The sequence below is a fragment of the Sinocyclocheilus rhinocerous genome, unplaced genomic scaffold (genome assembly GCF_001515625.1).
Source record: "Sinocyclocheilus rhinocerous isolate Xijiao unplaced genomic scaffold, SAMN03320098_v1.1 scaffold662, whole genome shotgun sequence".
In the NCBI taxonomy this organism is placed as follows: domain Eukaryota; kingdom Metazoa; phylum Chordata; class Actinopteri; order Cypriniformes; family Cyprinidae; genus Sinocyclocheilus; species Sinocyclocheilus rhinocerous.
The window spans coordinates 1,544,930-1,566,642 of record NW_015639782.1 but is presented as its reverse complement, the minus strand read 5'-3'; the positions used below and the strand labels follow the sequence as shown (position 1 = coordinate 1,566,642).

Here is a 21,713-nt window from a genome sequence, read left to right as displayed (position 1 = left end):
CGTCGCTCCGGCCGGACACGGCATCAACAGTATGTGAGGGGCGTAACATTTCCGTCTCACGCTTGAGGTATTCGGCCAATCACAACACACTGGATAGCTGGCCAATCAGAGCACACCTCGCTTTTCAGACCGATGAGCTTTGTAAAAATCGACGAAGTCATGTACATTATGTGGAAAATAATGTGTTTTTTGAACTTTAAACCGCATAAACACATTTCATTACACCAAATACACAAAATAATGTTCTTTTTAGCAACATCATATGACCCCTTTAAAGAATATTAAAAATAAAAACACTTGTTTTGTAATGATATTTCCTAATATTAAGGTTTCTACTGTATTTTTGATCAAAGCTGCCGTGTTGAGCATAAAAGACGTAACAAACCCAAAGTTTTGAACCGTAATAATGTACATAACTTTTTTTTTTATATTACTAATGATATATATATATACACACACACACACATACATATATATATAATATATAATTAATAATAAATTATGTATTCTGTAAGCTGTAATGTGGTTGCAGTTGCAAAACCTTCAGGCTCTGCTATACCGCAAATGAAACCATCAGGACTACAGCTGCCATCCCGTAAAAGACTGGCTCTCAAGACACCTCAGACTACACGATCCTCTGTAGAAACCGTTCAGACTCAGCCTAGTAATAAACCGTCAGGATTACCAGGTACTTTTCAAAGTGATGGTTTTACCTTCATGTGCATCTTCAAATTTGGTTAATATCACATTTGCTGATTTCATATTTAATGCAACATTTATACTTAGTAAATACATAGACAAAATGATTATGTAAATGAAGGCCTCTGATTTTATGTAATGCTTTGTCATTATTTCCTTTAATTTTATCTATGAAAGGTATGAGGACGAGGAATTCACTGCTTCCCAGTGTGGGCCAAAAGCATTTGAACAATGATGGTTTGCCTTCGGCAAAGAGAAAAAGAATTGGTGCGATCATTTGTCCTTTTTTTATTTACCTTTATTAATTAAAGGGATGCTTAGTGTATTAGTGAGTATTACCTGATAAATAACAAATATCTCTAATAATTTCAGATGGTCTGCAACACCTTTAAACCACAAAATCTTTAATAAAAGCCAAACAGAAGTACTAATACAATACTTTTCTCTGGTGTATTCCCTCATGTGGTGGTGGGTTACAAGATAATAAAGCATTAAATATTAATAGGAGTTATTGTATTTTGATAAAGGCTAATGGTTACATTTTTTATATTTCTTTGTACGATACCACTCAAAGGCTTTATTTTACCTTTTTAAAACTATGATTATTGTAAATGGCAATGTTTGTTTATTTAAAAATGATAAGATGTGGTGTTCAAAAAGCTTTGGGTGTATCAAAGCAATATTCAAGAATATTATAGTCTCTAAAATGTGGGAAATAGCCACCCTTTGCCTTAAGCCACATGGACAGATCTCAAACAGGATATCTCCCAATATATCATTATTGCAAAAAATGGCATTTTCTTGTCTGAAGCCGCCAGGAAACTGGGCTAGAAAATTGAGTCATTAAACAGAGCTGTCTTGAACATTTCTTATTTGCGTGATAGCTTCCTGTCTGACTAGCTGTAGTCCAGACTGATTGATATCTTTGTGAAGTGCGCAGTAATAGCCTTGCTGAAAGGACTGATGCATTTGGGAGCTTGTTGTCGAAGCCTTTTTAATTCATGCTTCTACGGGAGTTGTGTGTGCATGTCTCCCCATTGATTCTTTTCATTCGTTTTGAAATGGAGATTTTATAGGGCTGTTCAAACTCAATTATAGGCTGGTACGTTGGCATCCATGCCAAAAAAAAAAAGAAAGTATACAGCTCAAAAAATCCTCTTATTAAATATACACTACCAGTTGGGTTGCATTAAAATGGTTGCATTAAATTGGTCAAACATTATTACAGTTAAGAAATTATAAAATGTTGCAAAATTGCAAATTACTATTGGTTTCAAGTAAGTTCTGTTATTCTGTTCATTAGGATCACATTGGGCACTTTTCATGGATCTTATGATCAAACTGTTCTGACCATCTCAAACATGGATTTGTTAGTCAGTTAATGAAACTGCCAAATGAGGACCTCTGAGAAGTCTGTTTCTCAAACTAGACCTTTGATGTACTTGTCCTCTGTTGTCCACTTCTCTCTCTCTCTCTGTCCTGGATTGATCAAGTTTGCTTTCTCCAAAGAGCCAATTAAGAGCCACTCTTAACTGTGCTAATATAAGACAAAAGTTTTCTCTTGTACCACAGGATTAGTTGGCACTGTTTTTAGTAGATTGGAGTAAATGGTTTTTGTCATCACTGGTAAACATAAAACCATATATAATCATTTGCAGCATTCGTAATGTTTTTTTTTTTTTTCAATTACTCACATATTGTTCAACAGAAATCTTGACTAGACTAAACCTTTGTAGCAAATGTGTTTGAAATATGATGGCTTTTTTATTTTAAATCTCCGTTCTGACTTATTTCTTGTATTTGTATCTATAGCACCCGCTCTGTCTACAGTAGAGAGTGATGCTGTGCATCCAGCTGATGGATCACATGAACCAGGTGAATTTAGATGGTTGTTATCATCTTAGAGAGCATGCAGTACATTTTCTAATTCAGTGTCTAATATTTTCAAACCTGTCAATCTTTTTAACCCCCACCCAGGTTGTGTTAATTGCTTGCAACACCAAGAAAAACTTGAGAGGGTCATTCAAGAACTAATGGGTTTGCGTTCAGGTATCTAAGTTTTCATGTTTAGTATTTTTCTCTGATAACTTAACTCTCTTTGTTCATTTCATTCTGAAATAATGTTTTGGTTTTGTTATATTTTGCATACTTTTATCTTTTATAGAGTGTAAAAACTGGGGACCATTGCACGAAAAACTTGAGAAGTGCGTAGAGGAACTGAAGAGAATTTAAGTTGGTATTGAATGTCTTTACACAATTTATTTCTAGAATGTTTTGTTTTTTTTGAGAAATTTCTTGAAATTTGAGTGTTGTTGATATGTCATGTTAAATCTTCATATGTTTGAGTTAATTGCACAGATAAATATCAATATAAATATAATTGTATTCTGCTGTAAATATAAGCAGAATTGTATACCTCTGCCTGATTCTCTCTCTTCTCTCTCCCACAATTAGAGAAAAGAAGAGAACTGACACGGAAAGTTTTAATTTTCTAACAGTTGTAAAATTTCTAGGCAGTTTAATGCATTTTTATATGCTTCTAAAAAAAATGTGACCGTTTGTTAATAAAATGTAACGCAATCTAATTTATTTTGATACTAATGTTTTTACATTATCTGCTTTAAGTGTCTCACGTTTCCCTAATAAATTATATACAATATAATTTACATTATGCTTTATGGTTCGTTTTGAGAGCATGGCAGAAGATTCCTGTTTTACATTTTCCTTTCTAAGACACTGATCATTGTGTCATCTTGTGTTTTTACTACAAAATGCAGCCAGAAAAAAGATTTTCAAAAATACAAGAAATGCCATTTCGCTCGCTCAAAACAATTCCTGTCGTCAATGGCAACACGTTCTACTACGATTGGGTTCGCTCTTGACGTCAGAAGAAACCCGACCCCGAGGGGAAAAAACAATGTTTCCTTAAAAGGATTTCCGGATGAGTGTTATACCGCGAATTCCTGTCGTCAATGGCAACACGTTCTACTACGATTGGGTTCGCTCTTGACGTCAGCCGACCCCGAGGGGAAAAAACAATGTTTCCTTAAAAGGATTTCCGGATGAGTGTTATACCGCAGGTCATGTTCTGCTACTCGTTTTTCTAGACTGCTCGCCGCACGCCGCGCATCGTCTGTCCGTCTGTCCGTCTGTCTGACCCGCTGGATATTCAGTACATCGTCTCAACAGAGGGTAACTACCTTTTAACGATTATTCTTATGATACCCCATTCTTAATCTTAAAAAAAAGTGAGTATGAGTATTATTCGTTAACTAAACCATCTGAATGAGGTTTTCTCTCGTAAGCGGAAATTCCATGTTTATCATTACGTTCATCCTCGTGTTAGAAATGGCGCGCGTGCCTCTGTATCTTTAGATGTTACATGTGCGCTACTTTATTATTTATTTAGTCAGCATATGTATATAAACAATTTACATAAACTCGGATTGTTTTAAATGTAATAATCACATTAGCAAAATGCATTATAATTATACCATAATAATACTGAAATATATGCCTATATGTTTATATTTTTGCAAATGACAAAATCATTATGCTGCTATCATGTAGGCAGGTTTTCAGGTGCAGCTTCATTTGAACATGGTTTTTATAATGAGTTTAAATATATCACCAAGCTGAACACATCAGTACATTGGAATGTAGCTCAAAGCCTGTGTGTCTGTATCATGCCTCTCTCAAAAACAGCAGCATCATGAACAGGCTACTGAAAGAATGTTGAGCTCTAAAATAGTTTAAGCCACATTGAAATTCCATTGCTGTAAATGTAGGTGTGCCATAACAGGTGCTGCTGATCCATTCTAGTTGAATAGCAAACTAGACACTATCAAGCCTACAGTGTTATATACACAGTATTATATAAATGGAATACTTAAGCAGAGTTTTAATTTTTGATACTCCACCCAAAAAAAAAAAAAAAGGTTCTTGGCCACTTTGGTTCAAGAATGTGGGCTGCAAGTGCTTTGAAGGATCATCTTCAAATATATTAATCTGATTCTCAAACAATCAAACTCAGTAGGGTGAAGCAGGTTGCCAGCAAGGATGACAGACACTTGACCTGTGAATTCACACTGTCCAAACCTTTTAGCTTATTGCTTGAAATGATTTCTTTTACCAGAGCTTAGTGCATGACTGCTGCTCTTTCCTTTAACAGGAAGTGTTATTTAACATAACATGTGCGAGTCTGATATACTGGAACATAATGAATAATATATCCTCTAAACATGTTTATTCAGTCATATCAGTGTCTGAGGCAACACTTTAACTGGTTTTACTGATAATCATCACAGTATTTTACAATAACAATCCACTACCTAACATATTTAACCACCATTTTCATGGACTAGATTTTAGTTTGCTTTGTTCTAAAGTTAGTGATTTTTTTTATGCTACTTATTTTATACAATACCCCTAGAAGGAAGTAAATGTTTTCAGAGAAAGAGAGGTCCTCTACTGAGCAGTTTACCGTAAGACTTTATTTTTAGACAGTCTTCCTTGTTTCATTTTTATGAAGGAGGATATGTTTCGAAATCTAGGAATGTGGTAAAACAAAATAATGATCTTTAAAAAAGCATCATATGACCCCTTTAAGGGCCAGAGGTTTTCTGATAGATAATGGTGTACACCGGTGCGGGTTTACTTCTAGTGTGATCTAGTTAGTGCCATAGACGGGATCTGATCAAACATGTATGACTAGTCAAGCTGCTGGACAGAAACCACACAAGAAACCCATTCCTGCATTGCTCTATTTCTCAGTGAAAAGTATGCAGCGGATCAGACTGCGACTATTAACAGCCGTTAATATTTGAATTATGTAAATGGTGTATTCAAATGTCTGACCTTTTTTAAATATTTCACCAATCTGCATTCAGAGGGTGAGTTACCTCTGTATACTTTCTTTTTTGTTAAATGTCTGCTGTTTTTTTTCTCTTTGACCTCAGACGTAGTGCTTTTCCCATTTCACCCTGTTCTTTTCATCTAGCCAGTAAATTGTGATGAATCAGTTTGGTCTTACCTGAAAATTGTTTCCGTCCACACCAATGTCAGTGCTCTTTATCTAGGTTTTGGAGCTGTTGTACTTTATGAATTATGACTCCATAATGAACGGCCAATCCTCTTAGATATTAATCTTACTAATTTTCCTGATTGATTGAACTGCACTGTGGTCAGATGAGTTGTTCGTAAAGTGCTGAGTGATTGCCCTGTCAGTGTCTGCAGGTGTGGTGGATAACAGCCGCCCTTTTATATGCCCTTTACATGAAATGACTAGTATAAAGAGCCATTCACAAAATGAGCCTTAGGAGTTCACTTTGTAGTGTTTATTTCAGGTCAAGACAAACATTTAAAAATATCTTGTCCTTTTGAGCTTTAGGTTAATTTTCCTCAAAATGAACATCTAAATCAGGCCACTCATTTTTTGACCTAATTAGCAAAAAAGGCAGCATTTTCTCACTTTTTTGTAAAACAATTATATATATATATATTTATCTTCTCCTTTAGTGCCTTCAGCTTTATCCCAGTCTCCTCAACGTTATCCATGATGGCTGAGAATAAACTGGCCTCCTTTGGGAAGATGCTGCTGAGGCGTCGCGTGCTGGACACTTCTCAGGATGAAACCCGCTTCGCTCGCTGTCTCACCACTCTTGATCTCATAGCCCTCGGGGTGGGGGCGACACTGGGTGCAGGTGTCTACGTTCTGGCTGGGGAAGTGGCCCGAGAGAAGGCTGGACCTGCCATCGTGCTGTCTTTCTTAATTGCTGCCTTTTCCTCTGTTCTCGCTGGTTTGTGCTATGCTGAATTTGGCGCACGTGTTCCCAAGACGGGATCCGCTTACCTGTACAGCTACGTGACAGTGGGTGAAATATGGGCCTTCATCACGGGATGGAACCTCATTCTGTCATACGTGATTGGTGAGTGTGTAGATATTATTTTAGAAACTAGATTAATATGTGACTTTTAATTTGGACTGAAAATACTTTTTCCCTTTTGAATCCAAATATACTAATTAATCATCAGCTTTTCCACAAGTTAGTTCAGAATGCCAGCCCAAGAGTTTGACCAATTATATGTGATTACGAATGAGCTGAAGTGGTTTTGAAACTGTATGACGTGTTTACTACTCTAGCCCGAAGGGCCCTTGAGCAGCTGCTTAAGTTTAACATAATAAGTGGACGTTCTGAAGTCTTTTACATCTACTCATGTCATATGTCCTTTTTTCCATTTCACAGGCACAGCTAGTGTGGCACGGGCTTGGAGCTCAACGTTTGACAATCTAGTGAACAAAACCATCTCTGACTTTTTCACTGATTCCATGTCATTTCCATACACTGGAAAAGTGTTAGCGGAATATCCAGATGTGTTTGCCCTCATCCTGGTCATGTTGCTCACTGGTGAGAACCTTTTTCTCTAAGAATCACTCGACGGTAATGTGATGATGCCCAGTTACTTCTCAGTTGGCACAAAGTGTTTCCAAAGTCAAGATCTTGGATCATTCCAATAAGCCAGTGGATCTTTGTTCCAGAATGATGATTCTTGACTCACTACTTATCTGACTACTGGCTTTTGGTAGTGTGTTTCTGGCAGTGGTGCCAAAAGAGAAAAGGATCTTTGGTTCTACCACACCATCTACACTAAAGCAATTAAGTCATTTTAAATGGTCCGCTTTATCAATGTACCCATTAGTCATAGGACTGTTTCTCACACTTTCTTTTCACCATTGCCATGCAAAAGACCATAATGATGTGATTTTGCTACCTCTCACCTCCCACGCTACAGGATTATTGGCATTTGGAGTGAGTGAGTCTGCTCTTGTCAGCAAGATCTTCACAGGAATCAACCTGGTGGTTCTGACATTTGTCATTATATCGGGCTTTGTGAAAGGCGACACTGCCAACTGGAACCTCACTGTGGAGGACTACATTAACAGCACAAACAACTATAATGCAGAGTAAGTCACACTGCCTCAACATTTAGATGCAGACATAGCAATAGAAATGAAGAAAATAGAGCGTAAATGAAACGCAATCAGTTGGGTCAGTAGCATAATTACTGATTACAGGTATACAACTAAATTGCAAGAAAGATTTGATGAGAGAAAAATTACAATTAATTAATGAATATTAAAAATTAAGGGTAGTAAACAAAAATAATTTTTTTAATTGAATACATATAATAGAATGTATATATATTACTTAAATTAATATAATATTAGTAAGCATAAAAAAAGTTACATAAAAGTAAATAAATGAAATAAAGTTAAAACACGGTCTTATTTACATATAATCAACATATATATATATATATATAAAATCAAATTATAAAAAAAAAATGCACACACATATGTATATATGAATGTATATGCATTGTAAATTTGTATTTTGAAAACTTTCACATCTTAGGATCATTGAAAAAGAGTTCGGCTCAGGTGGCTTTGCACCATTTGGCTTGGGTGGAATCCTTACTGGTGCTGCTACATGCTTCTATGCATTTGTGGGTTTTGACTGCATCGCAACCACAAGTAAGTTCCGAAAAACATGTCGTGAAAACCAGTATGTTCTACTTCTAGAACCAAACTCACCTCAGCTCTGGTGATGTCTTAGGTGAGGAGGCCAAAAACCCCATGCGTTCCATCCCGATCAGCATAGTGGCCTCTTTGCTCATCTGCTTTTTTGCCTACTTCGGAGTGTCCACAGCGCTCACACTCATGATGCCCTATTACAAGCTGGATGTTCAAAGTCCACTTCCAGAGGCCTTTCAATATGTGCACTGGGACCCTGCTCGCTATATTGTGGCGGTGGGGTCTCTGTGTGCCCTTTCCACCAGGTACGTTTATTGACATTGGCTTAAAGTTATTTTAGTATTATTGAGACACTATTATAGTTTTTGTTAATTGTTTAACAATTGTTTTGAATTTGATTTTATTTTTAAATTTGATCTGCTTTCATGTCTGTTTTAATATTTTTGTTGTTGTTTTTGTCATTTGTATTAGTGTTTGTTGTTTTTAAATGTGTATATAGTTTTTATTAATGTTTTTACATTTTAGTTTAGTTATTTTAGTACATCGTCAAACTAAATGAAAATGAGATATGTAGCCTTGGAAACTAGTTGAAAGTTTTTTTTTTTTTTTTTTCAGTTAACATTTATTTCAATTAACGAAAATGTTTTAGATAACTATAGTAACCCTGCTTAAAGTCAACAAGTGATGACAATTTTTTTTTTTTTAATGTTCTTCAGCTTGTTGGGCTCCATGTTCCCTATGCCTCGTGTGATTTATGCCATGGCTGAGGATGGTCTGCTCTTCCGCTCCCTCTCCCGCATGCACAAGAAAACCAAGACACCTGTGCTGGCCACCATTGTGTCTGGCATCGTAGCAGGTAAGACTGTATTTTTATTCATGTAATGACTGTCAATTGATGATGTGACTGTTTTAATAATTGTGACTAAAGGCCCGTTCACACCAAGCACGATAACGATAAAGATATAGTTCTAAAAATCGTTCTCAATATTAAATAATAGCAGAGTCCACACTTACAACTACAACTACAACGATAAAGGCACAGAGAAACAATATTGTTGGAATTATTTTCAGAAGGTTTTTTTCCAGCTGATGAACGATACAAACATTGACAGCCAATCAGAATCCATCCTGCTATAATGAGCTCGAGAATTTAAAGCGGCAGACGCGCATGCGCTTAGAATAAACAGACGATATCGTCCGCTGGTGTGGACGCTAATATCGTTATCTTTATAGTTATCGTTTTCGGTTTGAACGGGGCTTAACTGTAGAATCTCGTTAATTTCCTCCCCGTAGCTCTGATGGCCTTCCTGTTTGATCTCGCCGCATTAGTGGACTTGATGTCGATTGGGACCCTGCTGGCATACACTCTAGTTGCTGTGTGCGTACTCATTCTCCGGTGAGTATATACACAAAGGTTCAAAAGTTGGTGGATTTTTGAAAGAAATTAATACTTTTATGCAGCAAGGTCACAATAAATTGATCAAAAGTGACAGTAAAGACATTTATAATGTTACAGAATATTTCTGTTTCAAATAAATATATAATATCTATATAACATAATAATATAGATAAATAATAAATATATAAATTCTATTTATCAAAAATTTAAAGGGGTAATATGATGCTGCTAAAAAGATCATTATTTTGTGTATTTGGTGTAATGAAATGTGTTTATGCGGTTTAAGGTTAAAAAAAAAAACGCATTATTTTCCACATACTGTACGTTATTGTTTCTCCTCTATGCCCCGCCTTTCTGAAACGTGTCGATTTTTCGTCCACGGTTGTTAAAGGGGTCATATGATGCTGCTATTATTATTTTCCACATACTGTACGTTATTGTTTCTCCTCTATGCCCCGCCTTTCTGAAACGTGTCGATTTTTCGTCCACGGTTAGAGCCGATCCGGCGATTCACAAGGCGAAGTTGATGTATTTCCTCAGCGACCAGCACGGATCAGCTCCAGGCATGACGAAGCAGATATCGTGCTCTTTTGGAAGGCCAAACAAAGTAGTTTCGCTTTCACAACGAAACACACAGCGCCTTCACGACATGGCGGCGGCAGCAACAATACTACAGTGAGAATAAAAGTTACGCCTTCTTTCTTTGCGTGAAATTTGGGCGGCGTTATGCAAATCTTCCCACATCGTGACGTAGACATGTGGGGACGTGTTAGAACGAGCCGTTTTAGGTAGGCGTGGTTGACTCTTAACTTTTATAAAGAATATCTCTTTGGATTTGAGACTTTAGTCTTTGCAACTTTACAGATCTTCTTTATGCACCAAGAGCTTGTAACACTCCAGAGAGAAAGGAAAAATTGAAATCGCATCATATGACCCCTTTAAAAGCAGCTTCCCTTTTTTTTACATTGATGGTGAAAAGAATTGTTTCTTGAGCAGCAATCAGCATATTAGATTGATTTCTGAAGGATCATGTGACACTGAAGACTGGAGTAATGATGCTGAAAATTCAGCTTTGCCATCACAGGAATACATTTCATTTAAAGCATACTAAAACAGAAAAACGTTAGCTTAATTTGTAATTGTAAATTGTTTTTACTGTATATTTGATCAAATAAATGCAACCTTGGTGCGCATAAGAGACTTCATCATAAGAGACTTCTTTCAAAAACATTAAAATATCTGAAATTCGATACTTAAAAAAAAAAAAAATAATCAGTTTCATTTTTTTTTTTTTTATATACAGGTACCAGCCAGGCAGTATTGGCTCCAGTGGTGCTAATGAGAAGTCAATGGAACTACAGAGGCTGGAGGCTAAAGGAGGCATGGCAGATGTGGATAGCGGGGATGAGTACGGCCAGGAGCTGGAGACAACACCCCTTAAGGAGAGGTTTTCCATCAGGATGCTGGTGCAACCCATCTGTGATGTACCCACCAAGATTTCAGGCATCATTGTTTACTCTGCAACTGGCACCATATGTAAGCATTTTCATTAACCCAGTTTATGATCTACCCTTTTTGCTGCAACATGTAGCTGTAATGTAGAGCTCAGGGAAATGTAAACAGTATGTAGTGAATGTAGTGAACAGGCAGATAACACTCCTTTCTTTTTCTGTTCAGCTGTGGTGTTCACTCTGCTGTGTGTGGTGCTGGCAGTGTACGGAGAGCAGGTGGGGAAGGGCAGCCCTCTTTACATCACTTTGGTTGTTCTCCTGTCTGTTCTGTCTTCTGTCTGCATCTTCATCATCTGGCGACAGCCCCAGAGTAAAGAGGTTCTCACTTTCAAGGTACAGATGTAATTTACAAAGCTACGCTATTATCCTTGTGCTTTGTTAAATTGAGAACGTCAGATCTTTAGGTGGTTATAATAATAATCTCTCAACATTTTGTAGGTGCCTTTGCTCCCCATTCTGCCATTGGTCAGTATCTTTGTAAATATTTACCTCATGATGCAATTGGATGGACCTACATGGGTTCGTTTCGCAGTATGGATGGTTATTGGTGAGTTATAGCATGTGAAATCATGTTGTCATGTAACTGTGTGTTAAATGTATGCTACCATTCAAAAGTCTGGGGTTAGTAAGAAAGAAATTCATACTTTTAGAAAGATTCATTAAATTGTTCAAATGTGACGGTAAATACATTTATAATGTTCCAAAAGATTTCCATTTCAAATAAATTCTGTTCTTTTGAACTTTCTATTCATTAAAGAATCCTGGTAAAAATATATCATGGTTTCCACAAAAATAATAAGCAGCACAACTGTTTTCAACATTGATAATAATTCATGAGCAGCAAATATTAGAATGATTTCTGAAGGATCGTGTGACACTGAAGACTGGAGTAATGATGCTGAAAATTCAGCTTTGCATCACAGGAATAAATTACATTGTAAAATTTATTGACATAGAAAACTATTAGATTTTAAGTTGTAATAGTATTTCATGATATTACTGTTTTTATTGTATTTTTGATCAGCTTTGGTAAGCATAAGAGACTTCAAAAGCATAAAAAATTGTACCAACCCCAAACATTTGTACAGTAGTGTAATTATACGCTATCATGGGTGTTTTTTAGTTTTTCATTGTACTGTGCTTGAAAGGTTGACTTCATACCTTTGTCTCTCTTAGGTTTTATTATTTATTTTGCATATGGAATAAAGCACAGCTCTGAGGGAAAAAACAATTCCCCAGAAAAATTTTAGCCAATTTTCCAAGGAAAGAAACCAATCTACCTGACTGAAGATGAGAGTGAGGGGACCACACCTTAAGAAGAGCAGCTGGATTGGTATGGCAGCCACATTACAACCGGTTTTGTAAATTGCTGCAGTTTCACTTTTGCACCTTATAATTCTTCTAAAGTCTGCATTGAAAACTGACAAAAATGGCTTCACTCAACCATTTTTATTCAGTAGGTAAACTGTGTATTTCTTGCTAATCGTTTACCTTGTGTCAGTGTATAATGGTTCTGTAACAGTGCTACTTATGTATGTCTAGGCTTCGTTATGAAAAGAATTCTGTCTAGTCCTCCATGTACTTTGTATGCACATGTTGACAGATCAGAGATGGGGCAGAACTGTTACGCTTGAAAAAATGTTTGTGAACAGGGTGTCTCTGCCTGTGGGTGGTCATTTAGTGTGACTTCTTTCTCTCTCAATGAATGGGAATATGTTATTCATAGGCGTTGTTTAAACAGGCAGCAAAAATCTCATTGGGCGTAGCCAACTCAAGTTTTTTTTTAATAATTTATGAGGAGACATTTGTTTAACGTCCTTCATGTCCACATTTACTCGTATATCACACTGTGTCACATTCACTATGTAGTAAATGTGGTCATGAAGGACGTCCACAGCCACATTTACTGTGGATACACATACTGTGGACCTCAGCCACATTTACTCATATATCACACTGTCACATTCACTATGTAGTAAATGTGGCTGAGTCCCTTTCCATTATACTGGCACTTACATCATTACTATAGTATCCAGTTTAGGCAAACAGATCAGAATTCATCCTTTGCAAAATGATAGTGAGCACAGTCAGAAAATTCACATTTAAAGACCAAATTAGATTTGTGTGCTGTGTGAACAAACCCAATATATTTTTATTGGACCAGAGAGAATTGAGAGAGTGTAAAATAACATGTGCATTATTGTTTTGAAATCAAAACGTCCTTGTAGTACTTAATTTTATAAACTTGACATGATTGGGAAAAGTGATACATGAAAAATATTTTTAAAACTACCTTGGATTTTGTCAGTAGTTTTCTATTTGTAAAAGTATGTTCTTGTATATTTTTGTAAATGTAGTTATGTACCAGCGGGAGGAAAATGTATTTATTGTTAATGTTACTGTAATATGTTTTACATATTTTTGGCTTCTTTAGTACCAACAATACATTTTGGCACAGTTTTCTCTACTGAGCTGTACATATTTGGGATGTAAAATAGGAAACCCTCATTGTCTTAAATGTGCTTAATAGCAAAAACAAACATTCCATTATTGTCTTTTTCTGGAAAGGAGTCTTGTTTTTTACTTGCGTAACAAAATTTGTACTTTTTTCATTTTGAGCATCAGCATCTAAGTGCTCTTATTTTTCACACAATTTTTTTCCATTCTAGTTATCTTCTTAAGATGACACAGTTTATGCTGTTTTCATAATGTTTTTTGTAAAAACATTGCAATGTAAATGCTTTTTTCTTTAAGGAAAAGTAGATCTGAAGGTGGAGATTATGGAGCTTTGTGACTTCAGTGGCTTTTTCCGTATGCTGCTGGGATATGGTATATGTTATTGACATGAACAGAGTAATTTATGGCTCTTTACACTAAATGGTTATTTGTACAGTTTATTTTCCAAAAATCATTACCGTTTGCTGCAAATATTGTAACTTTTAAGCCTGTTTTACAATTAATGTTTACACAATGCTGCTGTGTAGTTGAGCTGGAACTGTTTGTTCCAGTTTATTGAAAACCATATGTTACAAAGTTGCGAGTCAGTAGTATTCACTTTGAAGAGACATTCTCCTCTTATAATACAGACCCTTATGGGTATTACTGTAGCCTACATTTCCTCAGAAGTGATGGCTTTTTGTGGCTCAATGCTGTGACTAGCTTTTTCTCACTCTTTCAGAGGTATAGAGCTGTTTGGTTTGAAGTCCTAAATCCTGGAAAATAATTTTACAGGCATGTATTCCCTCTGGAATTCCTATGGGAATTTTTGATTGAGTAAAATAAGGTCTGTTGTTTACATTACTTGTTAGCTCAAGTTCATTAAATAATATTAAAGGAACTAATTTAATAGTTTATGCTAATGCTTCGTTAACTAATGTTAAGAAGTGGAACCTTACTTGGAAAGTTACCACATAAATAATACCTAAAATGTGAGAGAAATATATTTTTAAAACTAGAACTTGCTAAACAAGCTTCCGGATTGGCTTACAAATTGACATGATGACTGAATAGCTCTATTGGTTTGTATTCTGTAATATAACAGACATTACTGTTTACTGTGTTGTAAGACTTGTTTAATATCCATGTATATATTTGCTCTTTAAAGCTGAAGTGTGAAATTTCTGTGCCACTGATGTCACCAATTTAAATAGCAAAAATAGTTATTTTCACAAAATGCTCCCAGATAGTCCCACCCCAAACTCGCACCATTGGTTGAGCCAGTGTTGCTGTGTTGATCTGGATTGGATGCTTAAACATGGATTTGGGTAATGGCTTACTTTTACTTGTATCTGCATATTAAGATGAGATAGAAGAAAGTATTTATTTTAAACAAATTACACACTTCAGCTTTTTTATGTAAATAACCTACTTAATGTGCCTTTATTATGTGCTATGCTGTTATCAAATAAACATGCCAAGTATTGTCATTCAGTTGTGCATAGCCTTCTTTTAAAATGAAAGAAAAAAGGAAGATTTTTTAATTGCGGGTCTGTGAAAACAGAATTCAATTCTGTAAGGATTTTCATATGGAAGAGATATTCCAATTTATCATCCTAAATTTTGAATTTGATTGCATAAGATGTTTAACCTATTGACATGAGGAAGTTAAACATTTATGTTTTAAAATATTTTATATTTATTACTTTCTATTTATAGAAAGGAAAACCCACATTCCTTCACACAGCATGTGAAATGACTGCCGTTCTGCAAGGTGCGATCAAAATGGAGAATTGCCTCAAAACTACAAGTCCCAGAAAGCCTTGCGCGCAGTTTCCTGCATATATGGCCAGCTGACTTCCGGTGTCTTTAAATTCTCAGCCATTAATTTGCTCGAACGCTGCGAGTGAATTTAGCCACATCTGATCTGATTGAACGATGGATATACCCATCAGCTAGTGTTTGAGAAAAGCCCTGGACCATCAAACGACCGCTCTGGATCTGATAGCCGCCTGTGACTCGATCGAAACGGTCGTTTTAGGTCCTCTTTATTTTGTCGCAGTCAGAAATTATTCCAGCTCAAGGCCAGCGGTCGCGCGCACTGTTTCTCTGCTCCTACAGCCTTTCACATCTCTTCGCCTCATAAACTAGACACATCTCTTGTGTAATGGTATGTGTATCATCGTTTTGATGCTTCTTTGATTTTGGATCGTTTATATTTTTTCCTGCTGAACAGTCTAGGTCATCCTGGTTTGGTGTCTGATTTGATTTGCGGGCAGATCTGAATTTCTAACACAGATTCGGTCTCAAGCTGATATATAAAGCTGTTCCAGTAATGCAAACACTAGTTTTGCTTAAAGTCAAATAGAGCAAAGGTATGTGATGTGTTTTTTCCCCCTTGCATTTCCCTAAATATGACCCATCTTCACTCTGTTTGTTTGTTTATAAGCCATATAGAGTATATTGTTCATAAAGGTTGCATATCCTTTAAGGTGGTTCATCATTAATGAATTGATCTGATTGCTTATACTACAGTTTACTACCTAGCAGTTAACCAACTTTCTAAAAATTCACCAGGATGTTGTGAATCTGTTTATAGGAATGTCTTGTCATCTCGCCTACTGTATGTTGTAATACTATACCGTTTCTCTTAGTAAAGTCTCTCACCTAAGATGGTAATTAATTTTCTAGTGTTAATGCATTGTTGACCACTGGACTGTGTGTGGTAAACAAATCTGTTTGGGCATGTTGTGAATGATTGGCTTGGTGTTAGGCTGTACGAGGCAGAGAAAGGCCAGAGGGAGAAGACGTATACTGAGTCTTTGTGCCAGGGGTTGTGCTCCCCTCTTACTGCTGGTCACCCATCGATTCCTGGCTGCCTTCCACCTCTGATCACAGCCATGACCTCTCAGAGAGACCCCGACACAGTGAGTATATCAGTCTACATCTCTCTGTACATGATACATCATTGCACAAGTTGGCCTTTTCAGACATGCAAAGATTATATCAGAATGACACATCAAGTATCATCACATTTAGAGTGCATTCAAATCTTAAAGGTACAGTTCACCGATGAATGAGCATTGTCATCTACCTTTGCACTGTTTGCACTCATTATTTTGACTGTGGAATGCAAAAGGAGGTACTTAGTACAATGTCCATGCTGCTCCTTTCCCCTATGAAAGTGACCATGACTGTTAAGTTATGAAAGAGACAAAAATTGATCCATATCATTCATGCGCTATTTTCCAAACCCTCTGAAGCCTTTGGTAGCTTTATTTGATGAATAGACTGACATGTGCATCATTATTCTCTAAAAACTTTCTGCCCTAGTTTTTGTTTACACCCTGCATGTTTTATGCGAACTGAGGGTGAACAGATAATGACCGTTTTCAATTTAATCTGCATTTGTGGGGAGACATCATTGCCTTTTTGTGACTGTGAAACAGATTTCATTAGTTTAGTCTCAAATATGAGTAAACTTTTCCTGAAACTAAAACTATGGTGAAAATATGATTCTGTTTATTGAAATAAAACTGAAATAAATATTAGATGAAAAACTATAACTGAAACAAAAATAAGTCCGTGCTAAATATAAATATTAAAAACTGACAAAAGGTTGCAACAAATGACTAAAACTTAGTGGAAAAACTGAAAATTAAAAATATAAATATAAAAGCCAATTCAAAATATTAATAAATAAATTACTTAATACTATGTAAAATAACCTGCAAACAATATTAAAAATAGCTGACCCGTTCTTGTTAGTGCTAAAATGGGTGTACATTAGAGAAGTTGTAAATCTGAACTTTTATTTGAGGCTGAGGTTATAAAACGAAGCTTTTATGTTGCACTCACAAACCTGCTGTTGCCTTGAGATTTGTTGTTTGCTGAACCTGTTTGGTTCAGCGTTGGGTTTAGTGCCGTTATTTGAGGGTGGGGGCAAATGGTAATGACTTTAGGCTCTTGATTTGGGGATGAAAGCCACAGGATTGAAGATATTGCAGAAAATATATAAGCCGTGTGATTATTGAGGTGTTTACGTACTGGTTCTGAGGCATTTAGGCAGCTTTGGTGTTTTGTATTTTTCAAGGCTTTAAGAACTGGGGCAGCAGGGAGTGCTTATTTGTTTGTTATGCTCTCTTGTCTGTATTACCCGTCACAGATTTGCTGATAACACCCTTAAATCCACCCTAGGAGGCTGGGAGAGGGCTTTCCATGCCTTTATCGGGGGCTTGGTGTTTGTAAACAGTGTGCTGGAATGACGTGGTGGATTATGGCTTGATCTCTTTTGTTCTCACTGCAGGTCCCCATAGGTGAAAGCTGAATATTTCCAAGTGTGTCTGATTGGGGGTGGGGTGCCCTACATTGCAAATGCCCTCAGCAAAGGAGCCTGATTTCACAATAGGTTAGGGCAGGGCATTGGGGGGCGCTTAGGATTTAGGTGGCACGTGGTGTGAGAGGATGAGCACAGCTTTGTGTTGGGAAGAGGTCGTCCTTTTCCTGTCATGTTATTTGATTGCTGCCACTATTTGGGTCATGACCTGGGCTGCTGATGAGCTGGATCCACATAATGTTTATATTACCATTTAGCATGTTTGACACAATTTGAATAATTCAGTACTAATATAAGCAGTTGTGATAAGTTGTACTTACACACTTTTAGAGGAACTGTGTGTCTCTTTTCACTTCCACTTTCTCAGAAACATGGTGAAAGTTTCTCTGGTCCTCTGATTGGTTGCATTGTCTCCATGAAGCTTGTTTTCCTTAGTTTTTGTGCTCGGTGTTGTATGTGGCTTTAAACACAGCAATGCCAGGACAAACTGGCTCACCTTCCCTCAGCCCCGTCCCCTGAACAAGAGACTCTTTGGAATCTCTAAGTTACTCTTGAGTTCCTGGTCAGATTTTATTTTTGGGCTGACATAGTAGCACTCTGTGTCTTTTCTGTTCAGACATTGAGTCTTATGATGCTGCTTAGTTTCAAAGAGGATACTGCCAAATTTATTCAGTCACTTGCCTAATTTGCCTAAATCAAGTATGCGTGTCTTTATTGCAAATCTTAAACCTTTGAATGAATATTGTTGCAAACTGTACTGATTTAAATTTGAAACCACAGTAAAATTGTAAAAAGTCAAAATTGTGTGAATAATTTGTGAGAATAGTCTTGGAACAATCGATTAGAATGAGTTCAGTAAGATTTGGCGATAGATAGATAGATAGATAGATAGATAGATAGATGGATGTCGGCAGTAAAAATCAAATCATCCTTATTGTTGAGGCAGTAAATGTCAGATGTATCTCTTAGATGTATGAAAACTGTCATGAAGCGTGTGTTGGCCTGTGGCAGAAAGCTTTGTGGTGTTATTAATACCGACTGTAGAGGCATTGTGTCTGTCTGTTGTTTTTTTTTATTAGGACTCACGCATGGAGCACATTTATTGTGCTAATCCACTGTGCTGCTCCCCTCCTCCTTCAAGGGGTTATGCATGCCCTTTTTTTTTTTTTTTTTTATGCACAAAACATTTTAAACTTGTGGAGGTCCTATGCAAAAACAACTGTCCTAGTTGTAAGAAATGATGACATTTACAGAATTTTTGAGGGAGCAGTCACTTTAAAATATCTACACTACTGTTAAATAGTTCATGGTCAGTACAATTGTTTTTTCAATAAGGATGCATTAAATTGTTAAAAAGAGGTTTTTTCTTTCAAATAAATGCTGTTCTATTGAACATTCTCTTCATGAATCAATGGTTTCCTATAAAAAAAGTCACATCTGTTTTCAACATTGATAACAATAAGAAATGTATTTTGAGCAGCAAATCAGCATATTAGAATTTTTTCTGAAGGATCATGTGACTAGAGTAGACTAGAGTAATGGCTGCTGATAATTCAGCTTTTGCTATTGCAGGAATAAATTACATTAGTGTTAAATGGAAAATAATTATTTAAATTGTAAAAATGTTTTATGATATTACTATTTTTACTGTTATTTTTGATCAGATAAATGTAGAAGTCACTTGAGGATAAGAGACTTTTTTCAGAAACAATCTTACTGACCCTAAACTTTTGAATGGTAGTGTATGTCGCAGATGTATGGAGAAAATATTTTCTTATTGCTAATTTACTTCCACTGTATTTCATCTGTGGTAACATACAGTCAAACACTGGGGTCAAATTATGGTCAAAATATGATAATTTTTTTTCATAGTAAAGCATCATGAAAGCCTGTTTCTGTAGTGAATGTGATGTCCTGTGTTGCAGGCTGGGAGGAGGAGAGCGTGAGCAGCCCCAGCATCCTGAGGCTGATCTTCCAGGGCCGCTTCCTGCATGGTAATGTCACACTAGGAGGTGAGCAGTAGACCTTGTCTTCATGTCCGTCACGGTGTGTCTCTGTTACTTTGCCTTGCTCTAGACACCATTACACATTTTTGTGGACAAAAAAGGACTGTGAAAGTTGGAAGTTGTTAAAATATGCTGTAGGTCAGAAGCTGTGTTTTTACTGCGCAAAGTGACCAAGTTGTGTGCCGATATTCAGTATGTAACTTCTCTGTTGAATAGCTCTGAAGTTGCCCCCTGGCCGAACAACTGTCATGCACTTGGTTGCCAGAGAGACGCTGCCAGAGCCGAACTCCCATGGTAAGTGCTGATATTCCTCTGGCAAGCTCCTACTGCTCTAAACATGGCTGAATGTCCTTGGCTTGCTTATCATCCATATCCACTTTTTGTTTTAAAGACAAGGGCACAGCAGTTATTGGAGGACTGCTGCCAGGTGGCAACTGGCTCCAATCTTCCAAACACATTATAATAATTAAGAGGCATGCGGTCATATTAGAGACTGAACACTGAGCTTTATTCAGTCACACACTGTAATACAAGATGTCTGTAACTTATCCGTGTCATTTCCTGTTTGACGAGTTGTGCTGACTCTTTTGAAGCAAGCTTCAAATTCATGACGACTATTGTTACATTTGAAATGAGGAAGCAGGTTACTTGCTTTGATGTCTTCAGAATAAATTATAGAAACGTTTCCTGGCAAATGACTCCGCATTCACGCTGTCATTTTACTGTAGATAGTTAACGTGAACTTAAAATGGCCCATTTTATCCCACAGTCAGTTTTAAGTTTCCTTGATTTCATGTGAAGTCAACATGAAAACAGGAATTAGCATATTTACTATATTAATATGCTAAAGTTCGGGGTCAGTTTCTGTTTTAATATTTTTTTTAAATGTAATTTATTCCTGTGATGGCAAAGCTGAATTTTCAGCATCATTACTCCAGTCTTTAGTGTCACATAAATAGTTCTAATATTCTGATTTGCTGCTCAGAAACTTATCATATTCATGTTTTTGCAGAGATCATGATTTTCCAGGATTCTTTGATAAATGTAAAGTTAAAAAGAACAGCATTTATTTGAAATATTTTTGTAACATTTATTAATGTCTAAACTGTCACATTTGATCAATTAAGGTGTGCTTGCTGAAGTATTAATGTCTTTCAAAGCACCCCAAAAAATCTTGCCGACCCAAACTTTTGAACTGTAGTGTATGTCCTTGGTCTTACTATGAACGCTTCATCAGTGTGTGTTATTCCAAAAAACAACAAAAATGTGTTTGTCATTGTGATCTTTCAACTTACTCCACTTCGGAATTGACTTTTACTAATCCTTTACAGCTGATGTCACCTTGGCTGTGCACTATTGGTTACTGTTAACTAGGGCTGCAGGATATATCGAAATATCGCAAATGTAAATATCGCAAGGGCGTGCGATATCTGAATCCTTTTAATAATAGGCTACTTAAAGCAAAACGTTGCAAAAGGTCAAAGTTTTAGTTCGACGCATATAGCAGAGAATTGCTTGACGTTAAAAAGAGTTAAGTGCAATAAGTTGCAGAAAACAACTCTTTGCCGTCTTGTCTTGCTGTCTGATAGACTCGCACCTGAAGCGCGCGCACAAGTCGCATCTCACACAGCGTCTCTTCAGTTCTGCCGCACACGCGCGCACACAGAGACGCGTTTCAGACCGAGTTGATTCGTCTTTCGCATCTCCTTATGTTTGAACACACATACACACAGAATTATGTCAATAGTACCCGTCTCGACGATCATTCTCGTAAACGCAGTCGGTTATGTTT

General features: G+C 36.6%; 3 protein-coding genes and 1 long non-coding RNA gene across 9 annotated transcripts in view; all 4 read left to right on the top strand.

Moving 5' to 3' along the window:
* Positions 1–3,295, top strand: part of LOC107751955 (uncharacterized) — a 7,038-nt gene extending 3,743 nt beyond the window's left edge. Inside the window, exons 4-9 of one of the 6 annotated variants that reach the window (XM_016567751.1) lie at positions 533–688; positions 877–966; positions 2,530–2,574; positions 2,677–2,748; positions 2,864–2,931; positions 3,154–3,295. In XM_016567751.1, the coding sequence (XP_016423237.1) occupies positions 533–688; positions 877–966; positions 2,530–2,574; positions 2,677–2,748; positions 2,864–2,931 (431 nt within the window). In that variant the 3' untranslated portion in view covers positions 3,154–3,295. Of the gene's footprint in view, positions 1–532; positions 689–876; positions 967–1,071; positions 1,116–2,511; positions 2,575–2,676; positions 2,749–2,863; positions 2,936–3,153 lie in introns of those variants that run through there. The other 5 variants (XM_016567749.1, XM_016567750.1, XM_016567753.1 and 2 more) reach the window with 5 other exon arrangements.
* A 445-nt stretch (positions 3,296–3,740) lies between these two features.
* Positions 3,741–15,055, top strand: LOC107751956 (cationic amino acid transporter 3-like). The gene is made up of 12 exons (XM_016567755.1): positions 3,741–3,891; positions 6,217–6,626; positions 6,945–7,106; positions 7,492–7,663; positions 8,115–8,233; positions 8,316–8,538; positions 8,950–9,089; positions 9,527–9,629; positions 10,936–11,168; positions 11,310–11,476; positions 11,582–11,690; positions 12,320–15,055. Exons 2-12 carry the CDS (start codon positions 6,254–6,256, stop codon positions 12,391–12,393), a joined length of 1,875 nt encoding a protein of 624 aa, XP_016423241.1. The 5' UTR covers positions 3,741–3,891; positions 6,217–6,253; the 3' UTR covers positions 12,394–15,055.
* Positions 15,056–15,443: 388 nt separating this feature from the next.
* On the top strand, positions 15,444–16,536 carry LOC107752078 (uncharacterized). Its single transcript, XR_001641329.1, has 3 exons — positions 15,444–15,749; positions 15,816–15,954; positions 16,353–16,536. It is a non-coding gene; the product is annotated as an uncharacterized LOC107752078 (long non-coding RNA).
* Positions 16,537–19,805: 3,269 nt separating this feature from the next.
* The window catches only part of LOC107751954 (ubiquitin-like protein 3), a 12,834-nt gene continuing 10,926 nt past the window's right edge, over positions 19,806–21,713 (top strand). The window contains exons 1-2 of the mRNA XM_016567748.1: positions 19,806–19,927; positions 20,138–20,215. Coding sequence (XP_016423234.1) covers positions 19,825–19,927; positions 20,138–20,215 — 181 coding nt within the window. The 5' untranslated portion in view covers positions 19,806–19,824. The remainder of the gene's footprint in view (positions 19,928–20,137; positions 20,216–21,713) is intronic.

Coding starts and splice junctions, on each gene's coding strand:
- LOC107751956 (XM_016567755.1), top strand. CDS start 6,254: ATGATGGCTGAGAATAAACTGGCCTCCTTTGGGAAGATGCTGCTGAGG. Junction 9,090..9,526: donor TGTGTCTGGCATCGTAGCAG/GTAAGACTGTAT, acceptor TCCTCCCCGTAG/CTCTGATGGCCTTCCTGTTT. Junction 11,691..12,319: donor CGCAGTATGGATGGTTATTG/GTGAGTTATAGC, acceptor TGTCTCTCTTAG/GTTTTATTATTTATTTTGCA.